The sequence below is a fragment of the Trachemys scripta genome, chromosome 15 (assembly GCF_013100865.1).
Source record: "Trachemys scripta elegans isolate TJP31775 chromosome 15, CAS_Tse_1.0, whole genome shotgun sequence".
In the NCBI taxonomy this organism is placed as follows: domain Eukaryota; kingdom Metazoa; phylum Chordata; order Testudines; family Emydidae; genus Trachemys; species Trachemys scripta.
The window spans coordinates 4,131,505-4,155,948 of NC_048312.1; the positions used below are offsets into that span (position 1 = coordinate 4,131,505).

The 24,444-nt window shown below is 44.5% G+C and overlaps 1 protein-coding gene across 5 annotated transcripts in view; it reads left to right on the forward strand.

Annotated features, from left to right (window-relative positions):
- The window catches only part of SSH1 (slingshot protein phosphatase 1), a 58,216-nt gene that overhangs the window by 19,973 nt on the left and 13,799 nt on the right, over positions 1-24,444 (forward strand). Inside the window, exons 1-9 of one of the 5 annotated variants that reach the window (XM_034790676.1) lie at positions 7,116-7,220; positions 10,282-10,385; positions 13,958-14,022; positions 14,700-14,821; positions 17,336-17,404; positions 17,973-18,038; positions 19,438-19,632; positions 19,897-19,990; positions 20,964-21,092. In XM_034790676.1, coding sequence (XP_034646567.1) covers positions 10,301-10,385; positions 13,958-14,022; positions 14,700-14,821; positions 17,336-17,404; positions 17,973-18,038; positions 19,438-19,632; positions 19,897-19,990; positions 20,964-21,092 — 825 coding nt within the window. In that variant the 5' untranslated portion in view covers positions 7,116-7,220; positions 10,282-10,300. Of the gene's footprint in view, positions 1-7,115; positions 7,326-10,281; positions 10,386-13,957; positions 14,023-14,699; positions 14,822-17,335; positions 17,480-17,972; positions 18,039-19,437; positions 19,633-19,896; positions 19,991-20,963; positions 21,093-24,444 lie in introns of those variants that run through there. The other 4 variants (XM_034790674.1, XM_034790675.1, XM_034790677.1 and 1 more) reach the window with 4 other exon arrangements.

Below are 24,444 nucleotides of genomic sequence, written 5' to 3' on the forward strand. Positions count from 1 at the left end.
CTGAATGCACTGGGTTAGGATGAGCTCTGCCAAGAGTCACTTGTTTACTAAGGAGCCGGGGGAGGCTGCCTCAAAGAAGAAGGTGATGAAGAACTTCCAGAAAGCTCCAGGTCTGTGTGTCAGCACACATGGAAGAGCATGTGTCCAGCTATAGAGTCCAGAGGAGAGTTGGGAGGGTAACACCGGAGACAGGCGGGACAGAAGGCGCAGCTATGGGAGTATGTTGCCAGGGAGGTCTAGGGAAGCCAGTGGTTTAGGCAGAATTTGGTGGTGGTGGTTTGGGGGTGTGGGGAGGAGCCAGGAGGATGTTCCTGAAATAATACAGTGCTCAGCTGGGTCGTAAGCTTCTTGACGGCCATTTTAAAAACACAGAGTAAAATTTTCAAAAGTGCCTAAGTCCAATTTTCAGAAGAGATTGAGGTGCCATAGGGTGTGTTTACAGTGCAGCTAGACACCCTGACTTGGCCATAGGGTGTGTTTACACTGCAGTTAGACACCCTGACTGGGGCTCACGGGGCTGTTTAATTGTGGTGTAGACGGTCAAGCTCTGAGACCCTCCAACCTCACAGGGTCCTAGAGCCCGCGCTCTTGCCCGAGTCCGAACGTTTACAGTACAGTTAAATAGCCCCTTAGCCCCAGCCCCATCATTGGAGATTTTAAAGAGCAGGTTAGACAAACACCTGTCAGGGATTGTCTAGATCAGCGGTTCTCAACTGGGGGCCGCGGAGCCCTTTCAGGGGGGCCACAGAGCCCCGTGGCTGAAACCCGGCACAGGGAGCCCCAGCGCTGAAGTCGGGAGTGGCTGGCACGGGCCAGCCGCCGGTGTCTAATTGAAACGCAGACATACCCTAAGTCTCAGTGGAAGTCAGGCTCCTAAGTGCCCAAGTCATTTTTGAAAATGGGATGTAGGTGCTTTTGAAAATGTAACCCCTATTCCTTCGTGTCCATAATGGACGGACAGACTGACTGCATGAGACACACTTATTTGCTCCAAATGGGGGCGCTTTAGCACTGTGGTAAACATGTGTTTCCTTGCACTTCCCCCTCCAGTGGCTCTGGTGTCCGCGGTTCAGTTTGGGGTGAATATGTGAAGCGTGATGTAGCAATCTCGAGGTACACTGGACTGACTTGAGGCACGTCACTGTAGGTCCATTTATGCTGGGGAATAAGCTTTGGTGGGTTTAATGATTGGTTTCATTTTTCTTTTTCCTCTTTGTGCTGAAAGAGAGTTTGTATCTGGCGCTGTGAATGGCCTACAGTGTCTGAAATGCTTCTTAGCATTCTTGTGCTGTGAATGCAGCCTACGCCTTTCAGCCAAACAATACAGGCTCAGAAACTCCTTTTGTTGCTGGAGTGTTAAAAACATTTAGAGTGAAGATTGCCAGGATTTCTTGCTCACTAGCCCCCTTTTTGACTTGAAATGCACCAGGAGGGCTGGAATTTTCTTGCATTCTCTGATGTGAGTTGCTGATGGGGGTGCTGGGGAAGCCCTGCTGTTCCCCGCACACATTGGATCTTGGGGTACAGGATTGTCCGTCCCTTGGAAAGAGAACCTTTGCTATTGTGGCCAGGTTGGTGCATGTACGAGTGTATCTCCAGTAAAGTGAGGGGGTTCTCTCTGGAGCAGGGCTTCCTTTGGTTTGGAGCACCCCTCACACCGTAGGCCCCTTCATTGTAGCAACCTGTCTTCAGCTTAGGCGGTGTGGGTAGGACTTGCTTTAGCAATCTCTAGTTCAGCCAAAGAGATGGGAAGAGCTTTACCATCACAGGAGCAGGTAATGAAATGCACAAAGACAAAATATTTTCAAAATATTCCCGAATTTCAAGTGCCTGGGTTTCTGGATGCCTGATTTGAGACATGCCCTAGGTTCTGGGGGTTTTTTAGAGATGCTGAGCACCGGCAGCTCCCACTGACTGCAGAGGGAGTGTGGGTGCTCAGTGGCTCTGAAAATCAGGCCTTAGATGTGTCAAGTTGGGCATCCAAGTTATGGCCCACTCTTCAAAGTGTAGGTCTGAGTGTTCTGAATGTCCTCTGGAGGGAGCTCTATCGAGAGTGCTTCTGTGTGCAGGAAATAGCCCTTTGTAGTGCACTGTTCACAACAGGAGCTCAGGTGTGCCCGTATTTGGAGAGTGAAAACAAACCATGGTGGATTTTTAGCACATCTTGCGGTGTCCATATTTCTATAGTAGAATCTCACTTGTGAAGGATAAAACACAGATTGAGATCGGTCCCTTGAGCATTCCCTTTTCTTTTGGTCCAGGAAATTTAACCAGGTCTTTTGCATGGCAATGCAGATCATTAGGTACTGGGTCAGTCCATAACACATTGTGTTTAAGCAGGAAGTGGGAACTACAGTGCTATCAACTAGCTTTATAAAGGAAACTCCATTTTATTTTATTTTATTTGCTGAGGCATGCCAGGCTTTCTGTACGACTGAGATGATGGTATGTGTTACGCCGAGCGAATAAACATTTTAAATGTATGATGCACTTCGTTAAAGTAGGAAAGGTGGAGAAATAAGCTGCTGTTGCTTTAAAGGGTTCTAATGTCTATTTCACAGATTTTACAGGAACATAAACGAGTAGCTATAAAGTTAATTTTCCACCAGCTCTATTGTGTCACATAAAACCCCTTCCAAAGGCCCCTATCTTGGTCAGGAAGTGTTAGCTGATGTATCTCATATCAAGCCAAAGCAAGCAGTCAGTGCACTTTAATTGTCCTCTGGGCTGAAGAAGCAGGAACTGTATTGCTACACGTTTATCTTCCTGATGCTTGCTTCCCTGAATCACCCCTTATATTTTGTTTGTATTTCAATATTTCAAGAAGGCTGAAAGTTTGCTCCTTATCTGGCTTCGCTAATGGGCCACTTCAGTAAGAGGCTAACTTGTGAGATGGTTCAGCCATTTGGAAACAGTCCCGTGAATGTGCTGTGAAGGGGGCCTGGGTGGTATCTCACATTTCTAGGAGTGCAACTGGGGAAACTAAGCGAAGGGCTACGTTACATTTTGCTGCAGAATTGCCTTGAGATATTTTGTCTTTTCTGAGCCAATGACAGGACTGAACAGAAAAGGAAAGATAGCTGGAGCCTCCTTTGCCAAAGGCATAGTTACAAAGCAAGCGGAGCCTGGAAACCGATTTCCCTTGAACTAATCAGCTTGGGAATGGTGACTAGAAGAGCATGTGAAGATAGGGCGCTGATATTCTGCGGGGTGTTCTCAAGTGTAACAGGGTGGGGGGTGGGATTGGTAGAACTGTGTATTTGTTTCATCTAAAGATGCTGGGGCAAATTCTGCCCTGGCGCACAGGGGCACAACTACCATGCCGGGAACAGGAGCTGCACCGGTGAATGCTAAGGTTGGGTTTGGCCAGATATTGTCAAATACACCATGTAAAGTCCTCCTTTTAATTCTCCTGGAGCCAGACTCTCCTTTAGATGAATCTGCCCCCTCTTGTATTTTGGAATGAGGAGGCAGACATCCTCTGTGGTGTTCGGCAGCTCTAGACTCTTGATGGTAGGGCTGCCCAGAGGATTCAGAGGGTCTGGGGTCTTCAGCGGCGGGGGTCCTTCCGCTCCGGGTCTTCGGGGCACTTCGGTGGTAGGTCCCAGAGCGAGTGAAGGACCCGCTGCCGAACTGCCGCCGAAGACCGGGAGCGGAAGAAGCTCCGGGTCTTCGCTCTGGCGGCACTGAAGGACCTGCAGTCGAAGACCTGCCGAAAACTCTTGTGCGGGCCCCTGAAAACTCTTGTGGGGGCCAGGGGCCCGGGGCAAATTGCCCCATTTGCCCCCCCCCCTCGGGGTGGTCCTGCGTGATGGTCGCTGCTAGATGAGATAGGGTGCGAGCTTGCTGATCCACAGGTAACTGGGAAGGGGGAGCAATGCAGGGCAGAGCCGGTTGGAGAACATGGAGAAAGTGCTCATTATTCTCCATGCTGGTTAGGAGCAGCCTAGTGATTGCAGCATCAATGGTTGTTGAAAATGCTTTTGACCGTGTGGAGGGCACATGCCTGTTCAAATGGCTGTGGTTGGAGGAATTGTCTGTTCAGTGGATCAAGGCTGTGTGCCTCCCTGCTGGGCTGTGGGCTAGCACTAAAGGATTGATGTCCTTCACCCCCATCCCACTCGTGCACATGTACACATCTTAAAATTGACCAGGAGGCAGTTAAGAATCTTGATTTTGACAAAGAGATAGTGCATTGGAAATAAGGCGTGGCTTTGTGCCCGTGGAAGGCCTGGTTACAGAGTTTGTGTGGAGCAAAAGGCTATCCAAGCTATACAAGTACATGCCAGAGGTTATAGAGGAGCCATTGCCCATGATTAAAAGTTTTACTGAAATGGAAAAAGACCATCTGGGGAGTTTCTCTGGGCTCAAATTTGGGAGGAGGCCCTGAAACTGTTAGGGACATCCAGAATACAGGCTCCTTCACGGAAGCTGACACCCTAAATAAGAGAGCCAATTAGCCGTCATTTACAGACCTTAACTTGAGGGAGGCTCAGTGAGCGCCGTTCCTTCAGTGGTGCTGTAGCCAGGACCCAGAACAATGGGAGAGAATTGCTGACCGGGTGAGCAAGGAGCTGGAAGGTTAGTTATGTGTGATTTCTCCCCTGCAGTTTCCTATCCAGTGGAACAAAGCTCCTCTCTCTCCATTTCCTGTGGCCAGAGCATGCAGTCTCTGCGGGGAGGAGGATGGTAATGCTTAGCCAGAAGGTGTGGAAGGAAGTCTGCCGCGATAGTTCAGAAATTGGGAAAATAAAGTTTGAGACTCAGAATTTCTAGTATTCTTCTAGAGACTAGCTTGGACCACAATTCTGAGTAACTGAATCTGAACTCCAGCTGCCCTCAATGTACTCATTAGATGTGATCAGCCGCAAATGCAGTGATAATCAGTTCATCCTGCCCCAGGAGGCTCTGTGATGCTAATATGCTTTATTGCAGTGAGACTTCAAAATGAAGTCCCTGACCATTACGTTCATTAAAGATCCCATGGCACTTTTAGCAAGAGTCAGACTATCCTGGGCAAACGTAAACTCTGGTGATTACGTTCCGCCGTCTTAAATTCCTCCTGCAGTTTCAGTTCGATACGTTTTTCTACTTCCTGTCCTAAACTGTTACGGCGCTGCTGCTTTCTACCCTGGAGGTGCCTCTCCTTCCTGAATGAAATGACCTCTCTGCTGTGTGTGGACATTTACTGCGAGATGAAGGGAGTTGAAGATACGGTGTTGTGCTGTATCCTGTAATGCACAGCCATTACCAGTATGTGAGCTTTCCCTTTAGAAAACAGAGAACTAAAGTACCCTAAGCATGCACGTTTTGTGCCCACTGTGCACCACTGCCTGAGGCATGATGTCAAAATGAGCATGTCAGGGAACGTTACGCAATTGGGCTATGCTTCCAGCTGGGACGCCCATTCAGTAACATGCGTTTTGTCGTGACGTCAAAGACGAGGTATTTTTAAAAGATTTAAACTGCTTTTTTTTATATTTGGGGCCATAGGAGACAGGTTTTGAAATGATCAGAAGCACCACAAATTGTCTCTTTAAACAACTGGAATGTAATTGCAGTGTGTCTGCAGCCATGTCCTTGTGAGTAACTTTTTCAAACAGCAGTAAATATTTTTCTGTAAAATGTGACTGGCAGTGTGGGTCAGTGGTTAGAGCCGAGGACTGTAAGTCGGGAGAAACTGAGGCAAAAGTACTGAGTTGCTTTGTTTCTGTAGTTTAAGCAACTGGCCCTCTGTGCCTCAGTTTCCCCACTTGCAACATGAGGATGATCCTACTTTACAGGTTTGTAAAATGCTTTGAAATGTATGGATAAAGGCCCTGTACAAGGAGGGCAAAGTAGCATAAATATCACAGAAACTACAGAACTTGGACCTGCAAGTCCTCACGCTTGTAAACAATGGGACACATACGGCTCCCCCTCTGGTGTAGATCTGGAATAGCTTTGCTGACTTGAACTTGCTGGAATTACCCTGGATTTGAGCTCTTGTGACTTTAGAGCAGGATACGGGCCACCATGTCACAAGGTTCTTTGCCATGAGGGCTGGAGAACCCCCACTTTCCTGACGGAGAAGGTTACCAATTGTAATACATGACATGGCAGCATCTTCACGGTGGGGCTCTCAATGCATTTTACAGACACTAGTCAATGTCGCCTCACACCTCTGTGAGTAGGGTCATATTCTTATACCCCAATAACAGACCGAGAAGCTGGGGCACAGAGAGAGGAGTGAATTTCCTGAGGTCAAATGCTGGAGGTCAGTGACAGAGCTGGGTATAGAACCCAAATTTCCTGACTCCCTCAAAACGCTCCCTGCCCCTCAAATGTCACTTGGGCTCTGAGCATTGCATTTAGTCCAGAGTCTGAAGTGACTCCTCTTGGAAAGGGACAGAATTGGTGAGAATTTGAGGGGTAGGGGAGGTGTGGGGGGGGAAAGGGGGTTGTTTTCTGCCTGGTGTGTTTCCTAGTTGAGCGGGGCAAAAAATGTACAGAAGCATCTTCTTCCTTTGGTTAACTCAGTGGTACTTGCTAAATGTAAGCATGTGATTATGGTTCATGCCTGTAGAAAAACCCTGGACAATTAGTCAAGGATTTGTAAGATGCCTTCTTCAGCGACTTTGGTTGTGACCAGCTGCGAACAAACAACAATACTAAACTGTCTGAAAGGCTTCATTTTACTAGTATCTCAGTTACTCATGCTTCACCCTGTAAAAGAATGAAGCAAACTTTGGTACCCATACTGTAAGCAAGGAAAGGCTTAAATTGATGCTTCACTTATAGCTACATTGCTGTATTGGTATGCAGTGTATTGTTATTAAAAACAAATAGTCATCAGTCAATGTGGCACTTTTTATCTAGTGATGTCCAAATGAATTTGGAGTTTATTTGGAGCCCAGCTGTTTTGCTTTGCATTTTCTGATATGTGCTGTGTTGCTTCCAGAGTGTGCAAGGGGAAAAAAAAAGTCTGTAGGAGGGAAGTGATTAAACAAGCTTCAGCTGTTTTTTCCCCCTTTGAATGGCCCTCTTTCATCAGGATATGTTAGGACAAGTGCTTTTTCAAGCCAGGATATCAGTGGAAGACAGAGTGTTCTCTAAAAGTCATCCAGTTCCTGGGTAGCATCAACGCACAAGAGATTTCTCTGCTCCTCACAGACTATGCGGTCTATCTATCTATCTTTCTTTCTTTCTTTTTTTTTTTAAGGGTTTAGAAGCAAAAGGATGTGAGTTTAACAGTTGGTTATGAATCTTTTTGGTTTTACTGACTTCTGCCTGTCTCTTGGGCCAGCACAGTGCTTCTGCTGTTCAAAGAAATCCAGTCCAAATTAGTATGTACATGCCACTGGTTTTTATTCTGCTACCAAATGTCGCTCGCTAGAGCATTGCCAGGGCTGCTCAGGGTCAGCGGGTTAGGGTTTGTTGTGTAGTGGGGGGGGGTATTGTTTTGTGTTTTGTGGGGGTTTTTTAAAGATATATTTTACTGAAATGTCTAAAAAATCGTCTTTGTCTTGCAGAGATAATGGTAACTGAGGTCCGGAAACGAGTTTTGTTGCTTTTATCAAAATAACATGATTGAAAAAATGTGCTGCTTTTTAAGAACCAATGTAGAAATGAGTTGGAATATTCTTTTTTTTTCTTTCTTTTGTTTTCATTTGTTAGCTGTATTCCGGAACAGTTGCATGAAATGTTAGAAAGTACAGAAAAATCTCTTTTGCAGAAAGCCCATGTTCTTAGAGTGTATCTTTGGGATAGCGTTGGACAGCATTCGCATTTTAATAAAACTCCTAAAATAAGAGCTTTCACAAAGGGGAGCTTTGACATGCTGATGTATTGGATCGCTGGATATTTGAAAGCCACTATAGAAAAGGATGATGTGGGGACATGAGATCCGTTAGTGGTAGGGAAATATGTACTGTCTGCTTTTCAGAGAGTTGTCTTTTGTGAGGTTGGGCCCACTGTCCGAGAAATGTGCATGTTTTTTTTTTTTTTTTTTAATTTCTTGCGTTCAATGAGTTGTTTGACTTCTCCACCTTCATTTTCATGTAGATGAATACATGGCCACAAAAATCATTGCCCTTTTACTATGACTTCACGTTGGTCCTGAAATGCAGGATGATCTCACAAACATTAGATAATGCAATATGCTCATTTCCCTGCAACTGGAAATTCTCCTCTTTATTGTAAGAGATGGATTGACTGCCATCACTACAGCAGAGGGAAATATCAGACAAAGATGACCCACCCAGAGCTATAATTACTAATGTGGGGATAGAGTACTGTCTTCATCAGTTTATCTTTGTCTCAAATAGAGATTTCATAGTAATTGTTTGATTAGGGGTAAATTATATTGTACTGTGTACATTTCCCATTTTCCAAAGGGAAATGTAAAGGAGTTTGATTCGGAGACTATTTCCCAAGTTTCTCGAGACAAGGCCACTGCTAAGTATTTAGCTGTAGGTTATTTTAACAGTTCTTTCCTCTTATGTACAACTGGAGGAGGATGAGTTACAGTCAGAAGCATGACTATAAAGGTGGTACGTTACTCAGCAGATCTGCTCCCAGAACATATTCAGAGTCAGAGCTGTTCATGTTAGTGATGCTATTCTTCTATAACTCTCTGCCCTTTTTACTGCTTTACTCTCCCATTAGTGCAGCAGAACCAATGCAGTTATGGGAGAGAGAGCTGTATTCTTCTGTGATGCACACATGATGAATGGAATTAACTAAATTCCGATTGCAGAATCTCTTCCTGGTGGTGTACAAGTCAGAAAGATCACAGCTTGAGTTTCAGATCCCAGGCACAATTTGTATGGCTAGCAGTTAGGAAAAACTTTGTTTTACTAGTAAATTGAACGAGTGTGATACGGAGTCACTGTGAGAGTAAATGTAGAAATGCTGACTTCGGTCACTTTTCAGAGTATAACCATGCCGTAAGGATCTCACTTACTGCTCTGAGAAACATAACCTTGGAAACCTTAAGTGACAGAATTTTCGCCAACTTTCAAACCAATCAAAAATGAAGATTTAAACCTGATTGAACTAGTCTGGGCAGCCCCCATGCACCTGGAAAGAAGGGGTTCCCAGAGAGGGAAGAAGCGGAATGCCATAATTCCATGTCTTAGAATTGAGCAGTAGAGTGTGAGCTCCTCCCCAGGGACAAAGACCCAAAATGAGGCCAAGGAAAAAAATAGGGCAGATAGTGCAGGGAGCTTTGACCTGAGTGGGGTTGATTTCTGTAGCATAAATAATTTCCTCCAGTCCCAGTCTCATAATGCAGTGTTTTAGCTTAGTAGACAATGGACAATAATAAAGAAAGATGAGAACCTCAGGTTCTATGGTATGAGATGGAGGCAAATTTGGGTCTAAAATGAAGGACCTGCCTTGTAAAGATCATTACTAGATGTCTCGCTCTTTAGAAGAAATGCAATGTGAGTGGTAACTGCGGTAACCAAAAAATAGCTTAGTAGATACTGATTTTCAGTGTTGTGGGAAATGCTAACTTTAGAAATGGACACTGACACAAATGGCAAATGCTCCCCAGTACATCCTGATACCGTGTAATTAGACTTGAGCTGACTCTTACTGTAACTACTGATTTTGTTAGTTATGTTCTCAGATCCACGTTCCTCTCAATCTTGGGGAAATACACTCGCATCTTTGCACATATTGGGGCCTGGCCTGCTGTCAGCGGAAGCGTTACACGCACGAGGACTGCAGGGCCAGGCTCACGGGAAGCAAATAAGCCATTCTTTATTGGTGATGTTTCCAAGCAGTTTTGTTTGACTTGTACAGTTTTCATTTAGAAAGGATTTTTTTTTTAGCCCTCTTGTAACTTAAAAAAATGGTGTATAATTTCAGTTTCTTGTTTTTTTTTTTTTTTTTCCATTCCTAAGAAATGTGTGCCGTGGAAATAATGATTGGCTCAGCACTTTACATAGTACCATACCATCTTAGTGGCAGAGTTCTTACAATTGCTATTTTTAATTTGTAGAGTTTCATAATCAAATGATGTTGTATAATTACATGGAAATTTACTTCCAGCTCTGTAAGAACTCATGCAGATAACTCTTGTAGTGACCAAGCATTGTAATCCGGTTAAAAAATGACATACCCTCCAGATGGAACTCCCATGTTTTTAAACAGTGCGGTTGCTGGGTTGTAATGTCAGACGTTATACCCTGTAATGTCTGAAGCTTGGGACTTTCCATCTAAATGTATCCTGACCCTGAGAGTGTTTTGTTCATGTTTTCTTTGGGTTGATTTCCTGTGTCTTTTGTTTTCCAGCTTAAGTGAGAGCTTTTTCATGGTGAAAGGAGCAGCGCTTTTCTTACAACAGGGAAACAGTCCACAAGGCCAGCGGAGTCTGCAGCATCCTCACAAGAATGCAGGTTATTGATTAAATCACTTATCGAAATACTTTCTTGCATTTGCTTGTGTTGTGCCCGGTGACAGACTAATAGTGCAAGCGGGGAAGTGGGAGACTCCCCCTCGGCATTAGAGTGTGGGCCATTGTGTAAACCACTGAGTAAAACCAGATTTCCACCCCACTTATGTTGGAAGAAGTTGAACTGGAACATATGAGTGCCGTGTCCCCATTTAAATGTCTGTAATTCTCTTGTAATTGTCACTCACTGAACTAGAGAATAGTTCGCTATGAACATCATAATAGTCAGCACAGTGTCCTTTAGTCTAGGGCCTTTGAGGAAAATCTGCTGGGCCGTATGAGGTTCTTTTGAAATGCCATCCATGTTTTCAGCCTTCTTGTGAGAAGAAATGTCTATTCCTTCCGCTTTACTAGTTTGACTAAACCTGCTTTGCGTTCCCCTCTCTTTGCATAGCAAAAAGATGAACCCATTACACTGGGCTGTTCCCTTTTCTTGAGCAGTGATTTTATCATCTGTTTTGTGGGCACTGAAGCCCTGGTTCAGTAAGGTACTTGTCAGCTGACCAGGACGAGGGTGCTGTAGCCTAGTGGCCGGCGTGTGCAGCAGGCCTAGTGGCTGGAGTCAGAGCCGTAGTCAGTTGCCAGAGTCAGGATCAAAACGGGAGATCAGGAACTGGCTACCAGAGCCAGGTGGTTGAGTCAGAGTCCGTAGTGAGGAGCCAGAGCCAGGGTTAAAACCAGAGATCAGGAACTGGAGCGAGCAGGGTGTCAGGCAAGGAGGGGCTCAAGGCAGGGACAGGCCAGAGGCAAGGCTGGGTGCAAGGCAGGAGCAGCAGGAACAGGGTAGCACAAGCGCAGGCACAGCGGCGGGCATGAGCGTTGAGAAGCCAGGGAGCTGCCGCGGTTGCTGGCTTAAGAGCCAGCCTGCTGGCCTCGGCAGTCATTCAGGTCGCATGGCTATCAGGCAGCTGCTGCAGGCCAGCTGTGTTGCTGAGGCTGCCTGGGGACTAGCTCTGCTGCAGGCCCTGATTCCTGGCAGGTCCGTAAGCATGGGCATCACTTTAAGTGCACGAGTAATCCTTTTGAAGTCGAATATAGTGCTTAAAATTAGACATAAGCCTTGCTGAATCAGGGCCTGAGATGGAAATCATGTTGAATTCATTACTGAATTTTTGTATATCAGGTAAGATTTTATCCCATCTAAACATCCTAAGCCAAATAAATACATAGTTACTATGTTTAAAGAAGTAATTTTTAGTTAAATCAATAAATTTTGTTGTCCCTACCTTGAAAAAATAGCTCATCAGTAATGGTTTCTATATTTTTATGCTATGTTATAATCTTGACTTTTAATAAGAAAGATAACTGGAGTGCTAGCGGGAACGCATGATAGACGTATAATAAAAATAATAAAAAGCAACAACAACAAAACAACCCCACTCCCTTCTGCAGATTTGTCCACTCTAGTTTTTGTCACTGGGCTGTTGCAAAAAGCCAGTTTTAACAATTACCCTTTGAAATAAAAATAATTGACTCTGTTGTTGTAGATGGAAAATGGAAAAAAGCTAATGGCAAAATTACGTCACCCAGTGAAAACAGGTCATGGGCAAGGGTTACCAGAGCTGCAGGTTACTCTCTCTTTTACTGTCTTTGATGTGTAACCAATCTGAGCCATGCGCAGGGGCCAGCTCACATAAGGGTTTGAGTAGGCAGAACGAAGGCTTTTGCACAGCGCATAAAGTCCCCAAATGAACCATGGGCGTAACACAGTGCTGAATGGAACTGTGAAGCCTTATTCGCTGATCAGCATGCCGCCTTTGGCATGTGCACCCTTAGGATTCAATCTAAAAGGAGCATAGCATTTACCAGCGACTCCGACTAGCCATTCCAGTGGCCAATGCCTGATGTTTCAGGGGATGGCAGCTCCTTTACTCTGTTAATTCAGCTGGCCAGTTTTGGAGGGAAGGGGAAGAATGACTTCTGGCCACATTTCCATCATATTTATTTAATGGAGACTAATGCAAGGATACTGCTTAGTGAGGTTCACACCACAAAAGACAGGTGACTAGCCCGCTTCAAGCTGCTTTAGTGTGAAGCAGTCTGTAGTGCTTTCGGCTAAGGAATAATTGTTGAAATCGAGAAATAGACCAGGAATAGTTACCAAAAATCTCCACACCTCAGGGTTCTTTTAAAGCCCTCACTTAATATTTTGGTTATTGTAGCCTTACATAAACTTGAATAAACCCCATTTTCCTGTGATGTCCAGCTTAATCAAGACAAACACAAGCACAATCTTAAGAACACAGTTCAGGCCCCACGCTTGCAAAGATCTCCAAGTGAGTGCAGAGGTGAGGAGCTCCTTATGGGATTGGGGCCTAGGATATCCATGCCTCTTAGCTCCATATATTTCCTTTCTTGGCTTTAGGCAGGAAATTCTAATTTAGATGCTACATCTAGACATAGCTCATAAACATGTATAACATTTTAAGAACATGTATAGATTCTGATTGTTTCCAGTGTGCTAAAAGGGAGAGAAGAGACGGTAGAGAATTTAAATTAAAAGTACACTAAGACTGGTAAATATACATAGGGTTAAAGAGACTGAGCCCCATTGCGCTGTATTTTTATGCCTTCTGTCTTTGACAGCTTTGGAATAAGTGGTTAGCTTAAAAAAAATCGCCATCAGGGCACGTTGCGTGAAGAAGCATGTGGGAAAGGCACAGTGTGGTACTGTATGTCTGCTTAGTAAACACACCAGAATAACAAAGAGCATGTTTGAATGCCAAGCCTGGCTTTTGGTTTCTCAGACTGTCAGCAATTTCATATGCCCAGCAAGTATCCTATGGGAGGAACTGTATCTTGTATAGAAAGTTATGCTTGCATTATCACATTATTAGACAGGGTCTTGTTTTATTTTCACATGTATGACTTCATCCTATAACCCATTTTTACCGAACAGGAATGTGTCTGCTTCTGTAGATTCCAAGTATGCTATTGCATGAATGGTACTAACTGCGCATGGGTAAAATGTTCCTGTAACCTCTGCCGGGTCCAGTCCTACAGCCTTCACACATGCAACATTCCTATTGTGTTCAAAAGAAAAATGCCCTGAGTTAGGCCCACAGTCTCAGGCCCATTGACTTGTATGAAATTCACAAATGTATTTATTTATTATAGCCTTAATCTTTCAGGAATCTTTAGTTTCCCCATTCTCCCCTCCTTCCCAATCCCTTGCCCACAAATCTTACTGTTCAGTGCAGGATGTGGTAGCTATGAGACAAATCTTATTGGTTATAATTTGAACCAGTGGCAGAGGCTTTCATTATGTCTCTAATGCCTGCCAAATGCCAAAGTGTCCAGGTCTCATGACAGACCAATTAGTCTTGTATCCAGGGAAATTCAGTTCTGTCGTTATCATCTTAAGAATTCTCTGAGAGTATGAGGCTTGGATGGCTTCCCAAATATTCTCTACTTACAGGAATTTAAGTTTCTCTATACATCAGGACATGCACAGTTTAGTGCACTAAGAAGGGACCATAGCAACATCTGTTGATTATTTCCCAATCATCTCTGCAGGTGACTTGCCCCAGCACCTTCAAGTGATGATCAACCTTCTGCGCTGTGAGGACAGAATCAAATTGGTAAGAGGGTCTGCAGTTTCTGCCCTTCTTTCAGCTGGAGGAGTATGAAATAGCTCTGTAAAATAGCACCATGATCACTGGTATTTCTAACAGGGCCATGCTTCCCTTTTAAAGAAGGGTTTTATTAAAACCCTGCCTGTTTGAGTAATGCAGACAGCCACACATCTGTAGAGGATATGAAATGTCACATCAGAAGGGAAAGGCCTCCTGAATTACCCCAGGTAGGGTCACTGCGACACTGCAGTGTAAGAATCATAAAAGGGAAAGATGGAAGAGTCCTCTTAGTACCTTCCTATACCCCAATCCAGTGCAAGATTGATACTTTTATCAACTTCCCTACTTAACCTACATTTTTAAAAAATCCCAGTTTATTTTCCCCTCAGACTTCATCTTGTAACAAGTTTCAGAATGGGGGCTGGTAATCTAGGCAAAGAAACTGCACTCCCACTGTGCCCCTTCCCTCCCCTCCTATAGACTTTTGGTTAAACTAGCGCTAAATGTGTGGAAGGAGAGGATGGACTGTGTCTTCCTATGTGTTTCTGCAGCAGCTAACGCCATGGAGCCCTATGCTGACTGGGGCCTTTGGGCCCAACTGCAATACAGATAGTGAACTCTAACAGTAATGGCAATAATGATCATTGACAGCAGGTTTGCAGAGCTGTGTTGCCCTGTTTTAGGCTGTGCGCTTGGAAAGCATGTGGACAGATCGAGTCAGATACATGGTGGTCGTGTATAGCAGTGGGCGGCAAGACACAGAAGAAAACATTTTACTGGGAGTGGACTTTTCTAGCAAAGAAAGGTATGTCTGGGAGACTTCTCATGTGCCACGGTGTTGCTTGAACAGGACGCTCTCTCTGTAAAGTCACCTGATTCCCATAAAGGTGAAGGACCTGATGTTGCAAAGGCCTTCAAGTCTTTGGCTGCATTGCAGCACTGCAAACAGCTCAGGGCAAAGTACTGTATGCACAGTCCTTTTATAGCACTGTGACATCTGACTGATCTGCAGCCAGATGTCTAATGGCCCCAAAACATGTCTGCAGCTACTTAGAGCTGCAAAACTGGAGGCCGCTTTTTCAAATCAGGCCCAAAATGTTGTTCATGTCTTGGAGCTGGACAGTGATAGATCTGCATGAATTTCTAAATAGCATAAAGCTCCTGCAAAGGACAAACAAACCCAAACCGGTGAGAGATCAGGGATTTATGTCAAGCTTTTCCCAAATTTGAGTTCTCTGTTCTGTCTGGGATACAAACCCATCTCCTGATAAGAGTGCTTAATACTTCCAAAGCCCCATAAAATATGAAGTAACCCTCAGAATCCTCATGCTCTCCCTGTTTTATAGATGAAGAAACAGAGGCAGAGAGGTCATTACTTGCCCAAGGACACAGGCAGAGTGTGTGGTAGAGAGTCAGGACTTCTAGGCTCCTAGTTCTGTATTCAGACCACTAGCCCTCTATCATGTTACACTTGACTATGCCTAAGGAGTAGCCAAAATGTAGGGTTTTTTAAAATGTTTTCTCTTGTCCTCTAATAAATCAGAGTGGATTTTTCTGTACTATAAGTGAAGAGAGTAGATGTGTGTTGGGAGGAAGTATATATACTAATATAATATACAGTAAGACAATGTTTTCATTGACAGTAAACCCACTGGCCGTGCCTGGTTATGAAGTTCTTTCTTAGTTGGTTTGGTGCTACACTTCCCACTGCTGTTAAGTGCTGTCAGAGGGGTAGAGGAGCTCCTAACCCAGCACTACAGAATGGAACGTTAGTCTGCGTTATAGAAAGTCCAGGAATATTTGCTACGTCTTGTCCAAAACTAAGATGGACTGGTTTTGAAATAATTTCTACTGGTGGTTACTAGTGCAAAATGAGGGGGTAACCTGGGAAATAGCTCTGGCAGATATCCCAGAGCAGCCCTGAATTCTGGGTAGGGCGTTGTCTTCATTTACAATGATCCCTGCGAGCGTCAGGGAGCTGACAGAGCAGCACAGGTAGAAAAGATCATCAAAGAAAGAAGCTCAGGTGGCAGGGACATGTACATCGTATGGGAGATGGGAGCCGGGAGCCATGCTCAGCAAGCATTGAATTGGGTACCCAAGGGAGGGAAGAGAAAGCGAGGAAGGCCAAAGAAGAACTGGCAGAAGACAGTGACAAGAGGGAATTAAATGTGTTGGCATCACCTGGGAAGAAGTACCACAGCTAATGAGTGACCATCATCAGTGGAGGAACTGGTGTGCCCCATGTGTCAACGGCACAGGAGGGACTAAGGACCTTATGTCTTTGTAGATTAGATTAAAGAAAACCTTTCAGTACAAACCAGTGTCAGTCAGTAATGGCAGTTTTACCTAAGCCCCCCTGGATCCAGTGTTGAGGCTGGAATGAGAGTCCGTGGCTGTCACCATTCTGAGTTACTAGCATGGGGCCTTCGTACTGATACACCCGTTTTCTTGGAAGGCTCTGAAGTGCGCACTGCCCACATGTGCATTGAAATTAGCCGGTTGGCTGCTTTGGTCTGTTGTATCAATGGTTATGATTTAAAAAAAAAATCATTCTGAATTCTTTACAAACTGGCTGCTGCATGCATGCTCATTTCCTTTAAAAGTTTAATATCTTGGCAGCTTAATTATTTACCAGTTAAAAGTGTCTGGTCCACATCATGGTCTAGTTTTCTGGACAGATTTCTTCTTTCATACTGAAGTACTTTTTTGGATTAGGTAAACTCATAAGACCCCCTTAAACCCTTCTTCCAGTCAAAGTGATTCAATGAAAACCTCACAAACTGCCCATTAAGGATCCTGCGTGCCTGATTTGTACCTAGCACTGGTGGGCGGAGGTCTGTGCGTCCAGACAACTGGACACACGGGTGCCAGATGGGCTGGAATGCCTGCTGTGTATGTGCCACTCATTTAGGGAATTGTCCCTCTTTGGGGCTTTTAGTGGGGAAGATGAAGTAAAGGTCAGCAGTGGCCTATGATAGGATACACGACTCCTTGCGGGAGAGGGAAAGAGATGGAATTTGTAACCGTTGCTTCTAAAAAGTTGCTACTCCATTCCTGAAAAACAGCACACTGCTGTCACAGCAGCCCTGAAGATTTTCATGCATGGCTGTACAGTGTGTGTTTAGACACTGTATGTATAAGCATAGAGGTTGCAGTGAGAGTTGCTAGAGAGGAAGGTGAGGTTTTTAAATAAAGATACATCGTATTCAGAATCTACTGGGAATTAACAGTAGAAAGTAACCTTATTGTGTCCTGCATTTGAATTCCTTATAACAATAGCATTGAATGCTGTCACTTCTTTCCTTTTCCATGGTAGTAAAAGCTGCACTATCGGGATGGTCCTGCGCCTGTGGAGTGATACCAAGATACATCTTGATGGAGATGGGTACGAAACAAAAACATTTTAATGTCTAGAAGGAGGAATTTGAGTGTCAGAGAGAGCAAGATCATAATAGCTCAGGTTAGAGCTCAGAGGATATTAGAGTTGATTTATTTTGCCCAGTTAGCGGGCTGTTTTAAGAGTGTCCTCATTTTTAAAGTTAAAGAAAATTCAAATTTAGGTTCTTTCACTTCAGTCCATTTAATTGATCATTTATTTTTGCTTATTTCTACCTTTGTGCTATGTGATAGAATGTGTTAGATCTTTTTAGTGATTTCTGTAAGTAAACAAATACGCAATATTTTAATTACTGGTAATTGCAGATAAACTTTTCCCTTCACATTCTTGTTTGCAAGGACATTAAGAGCTGTGTTAGATAATCAGGTTGCATAAATTCCCATTTCTGATTTTGGTGAACTGTCAATGCCAGCCCACACGTACTGCAATGGCTATGACTTGTTTTGCCTTGCAGCATGGGCATTACTGTCTTAGCAGGAAAACAGTGGTGGTTTGCTCAATGGAGGATCTAATGCAAAAAGGGGCACTGTATGACTTTTCCTTCTCTCTCTGTTAGTGGATTTAGTGTGAGCACTGCAGGGAAGATGCATATCTTCAAACCAGTTTCTGTGCAAGCTATGTGGTATGTATATTGGTGATTTAGTTTTACTAAAAAAAAAAAAAAGATCATTTATATTAGTTTTTTTTTTTAAACAAACAAACCTGCATTTAGCCTTTTACATAGCTGTTATTTAGTACCTTAAGAAAAAAATTCCATGTCTAGAAAGCTGGTTGTCTCAGCAGGTAGGTATGCTGAAAGGAGTAAGGAGCGTGCTGTGCCATTTTCCTGATGTAAATTACGTTCTTCTGTTCAGAGCAACTATACACTCTCTAGTATATGCACTGAGGGAAATGACGTGAATAAGATTATTCAATATGAGACCCGAGTTGAACATGAAATTGACCAGGCTGCAAACCCCATGCTGGCTCTCTCTGTATTTTTGTAACTAGCTGAAGAGGGCATCTCCGGATCTCTTGCCAATCTCGTGGAATTTCCAGTGCTCTTTGTTGCTGCAGTGTTGCCCTGGTGTTCCTGCTGTCTGATAACTTTCCATGAAGCCCAGGGTTTCACTTCGCCGCTTTGATTATGTTGGCTGAGCTCTTATAATCACACTCACCCACATACACACATCCCAAAACAGCAAAATGGGGATATTTGAATATCATGAAATCCCTGACTGCTCTGACCACAGATTGCCTTTAACGGTGGTGATTTTTAAGGGACTTGTTCCGATATATAACAAATTGCATAGATTTTAGCACATACATTATGCTGGCAGCGCTGGAGTTTATGAAATCTGAGCTCTTGTAACATTTAATAGGGAAACAATGTGGATATGGAAGAAGATGTAATTTTAGGGATTATTTGGTACACAAACAAACAAACCCCTTGTTACTGCCATTTTAAAACTCTGCCCCTCCGGTTAGCAGCTTCTGATGTGGTCAATGTGTTCAGTGTAATAACATCTACAGAACTGAAGGATTTTTTTTAAAGTTAAATGCTATAATTTGCAAAAACAAATTACCCAATCTGGGCTCTGTTCTTGGTGTGTGCCAGAGGCTAGGAATGCTGTAAAATGTGCCTTTCGACTCCTTGGTAGAGTGGTTTGAAGTGTCCACATTCTTACGGTTTTTGTCTGAGTTTTTAAGTTAGCTAATGATTAAGTCTCAGCGGGACACAAGTGGTGCATAGGCCTTGTGCTGGTCTCTTGCATGGGGTGAATTTCGTCCTGTGTTGAGTGGTAACCAGATCTTGAGATGGCATCCAAACCATACTGTTTAGTGTTTGTGACACCTCTATCTGAAATTGGAAAAAGCAAACCTTCTGCTGTCAAAAAAACAAACAAAAAAAACCCCCCAAACCATAACAAACTAAGTTGAAAATAAGTCTCAGCTGAAAATCTCTAGGGCCCTGGACTGCTGTGTGCTCTTACTCCCTATGATGCTCAGATTCTCCCCTTCTTTGCTTTTGAAACATGTAGGTCTGCCCTGCAGATCCTCCACAAAGCTTGTGAGGTCGCACGGAGGTACAATTACTTCCCAGGTGGAATGGCTCTGGTCTGGGCCACGTACTATGAAAGCTGCATCAGTTCGGACCAGAGTTGCATCAATGAGTGGAACACGATGCAGGACCTGGAGTCGACACGCCCCGATTCCCCAGCGTTGTTTGTTGACAAGTCAGTTCTGAGTTTTATTTTGAATGTCTTTGTTCACTTCAGAAATCCCACGTTTTCCCTTTCATTTCTCCAATAGTTTGATCTCCTTTCAGTTCTTACATAATTTTGTAAAGTTTTCCTCTGTCATCAGTGTCAGTTTAATTAACTTGAATCCTTCCCATCCCTTCTCCATGTAAGGGTATCATTATACCGAGAGAGCATCGCTGAGGCCTTCTGCCCCAGTGAAATGCCTGTCAAGATAGTTCCTTTAATTTTCCTTTGCAGGCCAACTGAGGGGGAAAGAACAGAGCGGTTCATTAAAGCCAAACTCCGAAGTATCATGATGAGCAAAGACCTGGAAAATGTGACCTCCAAGGAAGTAAGCAAAACCTACCATTTGCTGGCCTGTGACCACTCGGTTCCTGTCATTGTCCAGAGTATGGGAGGTAGCACTGGGTAAGGGTCAGAGAAGACTGGGAGTCAGGACCCTCAGGATATATATTTCCATCTGAACTTACAAGATTTACTCCATGTCCTTGGATAAGTCTTCTGTTCTCTGCCCCTCAGTTTTCTCATCTGTAAAATAGGATAACATCAACCTCACAGTGGGCTTTTAGAGTCCTTACAACAAGTGATTGAAATACTCCAATGGGAGCTCCTATAGGGGTCCAAGGTATAAGGATACCTGGAAACTGACCCACAATGTACCCTGAGTGTGGACTTGCCTGGAGCTTTGTGCCGTGGTAAAAGCCCTACAAATTGGTTGCCAGCATTTCTTCTTCGGCTGCCCCGAAAATGCTCAGATTCTTCTGTTTTAGTAGAGTTATTCCCATGTAGTGTTGTAATGCAGAAAGCTGGGGTAGGTTTGGCTTTTAAAGGGAGGGGATAAAGAAGAAAATCTATATACCTTACAAATGTTTCCTACCTGCCACCTTACAAGTGAGAGACTTTAAAAGATCTAATTCCCTTTTCACAATGATGCTGCTGTTTTTTACTTCTTGTTTCTAGTGGGTTTTGCTTTGGTTTCTCCAGTGCTAGCACAGTGCTGGGTGTTCAGCACTTCAAGGGAATGCTTCAGGATGAAAAATACCATAATAGTTTTTGTGTTCATATTGGGTTTTGCATGAAGCTTTATTTACAAAGCCTGAATTTGGGGCCTCACATGATCTTTTACTGAGGTTATTTGTCTCTGAAAGCATTTATGTACTTCTCTGCGGACTGTAGTCTCTCTCGCTCTCTAATGGATGGATGTATAATTTATTGGCACTCTCCTTTCATTCTGCACAGCCCACCATCTAGGTGGTATGCTGCCATTTCCTAAGTGGCATACTTTGTCATTTTCTGCCCCCCAGATACGAAATGAGCTGGAGAAGCAGATGAATTGCAACTTGAAAGAATTCAAGGAATTTATAGACAATGAAATGCTGCTTATCCTGGGGCAGATGGACAAACCATCTCTGATTTTTGATCATCTGTATCTGGTAAGCCACAGAGTCAGAAGCTGTGCTGAGCATGAGAAGGGGGCATCAGTCAAACATGAGCAGCCACTGGGCTTGAGGCAAGCTGCACTGGGTGTAAAGCCTGCAATGGGGAGAAAAACCAGCAGGTGATATAGCCTGATGTTGAACCGTTTATACAAGGAGACTGTAGGCCTCCTTTCCTTCCTCTCCCCATGTCGCTTCCACAGGCCCACAGCCCAGCCGCCCTTTCTGCTAGCTGGGCCTTCATTCTGAACACACAGAGCTGCGCTGATGGGCTGGCAAGAGGGGCCGGGGGCCTTCCTGATCCTTTCTCTCCCCGTGAGTGAATGTGCTCCATCAGTGGTCCTCTCCTGGCCAGCTCAGCTCAGGAGCAGAACACATGGTGGGCATGGCGTGGTGGAGGGTTCTGTACGTGGTGGCATGCTGCGGGGGGACGTTTGTTTCATCTGGCCTTTGAAGAGAAGTAAAGGAGCTGAGGAGCAGACTGACGTACAGGGGTGGTAGTGTTTGATTAGGACCTGCTTCTAGGCAGGAGGGTGACTTGGGTGAATGGCATTTTGCTTTTGTAATTGTAGATAATTGGCACGGTCTAGAGTCTTAGTATGGGAGCTTTTATTCTAATGGAAAGAAAATAAATAAGAGGTTGCCAGAGGTTGATACAGTACGCGGGAAAACAGCCTTCCCCCACGTCCTGAGAACTGCTCTGAGGAAGTGCTTCGTCTTTCCCTTTTCCCCATTTATTCCTGCTGCTGTGACTTTCCCCGTGTGCACAATAACCGGTTGCCCTGCTTTGGAAGCTAAGTAGATTTAATAAAATGGTGTCCTGGTCCTGATGTTAGTGCTCCTGTTTGTTGGGTGCATTGTGCACAGGAAAGGCTGCCCTTTATCGATTTATTTAATATGTCTACAAATAGGAGTCGTTTTTCTTTAAGATGGGGTAAGGACCTAGATCAGGACACTGTCCAAGTGTACCAGTTATGTGCCCTCTATTTTTGCCTTGCTAAATCAAAGGTAATGATAATACACTAAGAGAGTCAAAGTGCCTACCACATGGCTGGCTTTATATAAATAATCAGTTTGAAAGGTGATTCGCTCTTTCAGCCTGTGAACAGGCTCAGAGCAGTGATGAGTCTCTTGTAATCTCTTGCCACTAGATGGTACTCCAAGCAAAACTAGAAGTTGCCATCCAGAACAAAGATTTAATTGAGATGGGAGCAGTTCTGCACTTTGCTGCAATGTCATCTTTTCCATGATAGACTCTGAGGAAATAGGTCTCTGAGAGTGAATCATATTTTAAAATCCTGTTAGTTCTCCTTGCAATGTGTTGTGCATGTACCTCTACAGTAACCTCTCCCATGGCTTCTAGGGGCCATCTCACGCACTCAAATAGCCGGAGACTCGGTGGTACTAGCATAACAACCTAAGTTCCCTCTAAGCCGCGTGGCCATGCAGCTGCCTATTAAGCCCCACGCAGGGACTCAGGGCTGCAGCGGGGAGAGACACCTCTCCCCACCAGCCAAATCACGGACCTGCGGTGGCGGGGAGAGGTGTCCCTTCCGCTGGCCCCAGCTGCTGCTGTGAGAGAGGGCTGGGGGGAGTCCTGTCTCCCCACTACAGCCCCAGGGCAGCCCGCACCCCACCCCAGAGCCCACACCCCCAGCCAGAGCCCTCATCCCCCCACACTCCAACCGTCTGCTCTAGGCCTGAGCCCCCTTCCACACTCGGAACCCCTCAGCCCCACCCCCCACCATATGAATTTTGTTGTGTCACACATCGCCTCCATATTGGTGCACATAACAAAATTCATTTTGCACATGGACTTAAAAAATTAAAGGGAACACTGATAATGACCACTTTATTTTGCAGAATGTCTGAATGGTTTTCCTATGCAATTTATATTTGTTATTGAAAACAGGGAATGTTCATTTCTGGTGGGTTTTGTGATGTGCTAGGAACTACCCTGAGACTGTCTAACTCACTTCATGCAAGCAAGCAAGCAGATCCAGTGCTGCTCACCACCAGCTCAGATTGGATCTGAACAGGCAATCTAGAGATGCATCCTCAGTGTCCCATAGCCCGTCATCTTTGCCTTTCGGACCCCTTCCTAGGATCATTTTTTTGTGAGCTTTTCTGTGCTCCTAACACACTGCACGTATGTTGTCCAAATGTGCCATCTCTTTGTGGTTTTCTTTAAGTAATAGGGCTAACGCTCCCTCAGTTCAGAGGAGGGATGGTTTTGTGGCTAAGGCACAGCTTTGGGACTCAGGAGATCTGGGTTCTTTCCCTGGATCTGTGAAAGCTCCACTCTGTGATCTTGGGCAAGTTACTTAATCTCCTTGTGCTTCAGTTTTAGGGATCTGTAGAATATTCTCTGTCTCTCGCCCTTTGTCTGTCTTGCCTGTTTAGGCCTGTTCAGCCAACAGTATGATGCAGTTGCAAAAAAGGCTAATATCGTTCTGGGGTATATTAACAGGAATGTCGTATGTAAGACCTGGGAGGTCATTGTCCCACTCTGCTTGGCACTGGTGAGGACTCAGCTGGAGCAGTGTCCAATTCTGGGTGCTGCACTTTAGGAAAGATGTGGACAGGGGATGGATCATTTGATGATTACATGTTCTGTTCATTCCCTCTGGACCAGGCCACTGTCGGAAGACAGGATACTGGGCTAGATGGACCCTTGGTCTGACCCAGTAGGGCCATTCTTATGTTCTTATGATATCCCAGCTATCCATAATTAACCTTCCAAGGCTGACCTATGCTATTTGCATCAGCCCCATTCCCAGTACTTTCAGTAAGTCAGTGTGGTTAGTTCCCTGGACACAAGTACCCCCCAAATCTTCCCAAAGCTACAATTTTAACTTGTTTTTGCTTCTTTGCAGTTACCTTTGTTTGTCCGAACGTGCATATTGCTCATTATACTCTATGTTCCTCCATGTGCCTTTCAGCGATGTTGATTTTTACTCTTTCCTGTTAAAAACACGTACTAATATATATTAGCCTAAAAGCTTCCTATGTCATAAATCAGGTCAAGAGCCATAGGTTAACAACAAACATCTGTCAGGGATGCTCTAAGTTTAATTGGTCCTGCCTCAGCGCAGGGGGCTGGACTGGATGACTTCTTGAGGTCCCTTCCAGGTTTCATTTCTATGATTCTGTGATTGTAAGCTGTTCAGGACAGGAACTTTTTCTGTGTGTATGTACAGTGGTGCTTCCATTTTGTTTGGGGCCTGTATGTGCTCTGTGATATAAATAATAAACCTCAACCTGAGCTTCCTAGGGTTTCTACCAGCAGATTGACCCCTCTATCTCTCCCCCTACCTCCCTCCTGCCTCAGAGAGACTCTCAACCTTTT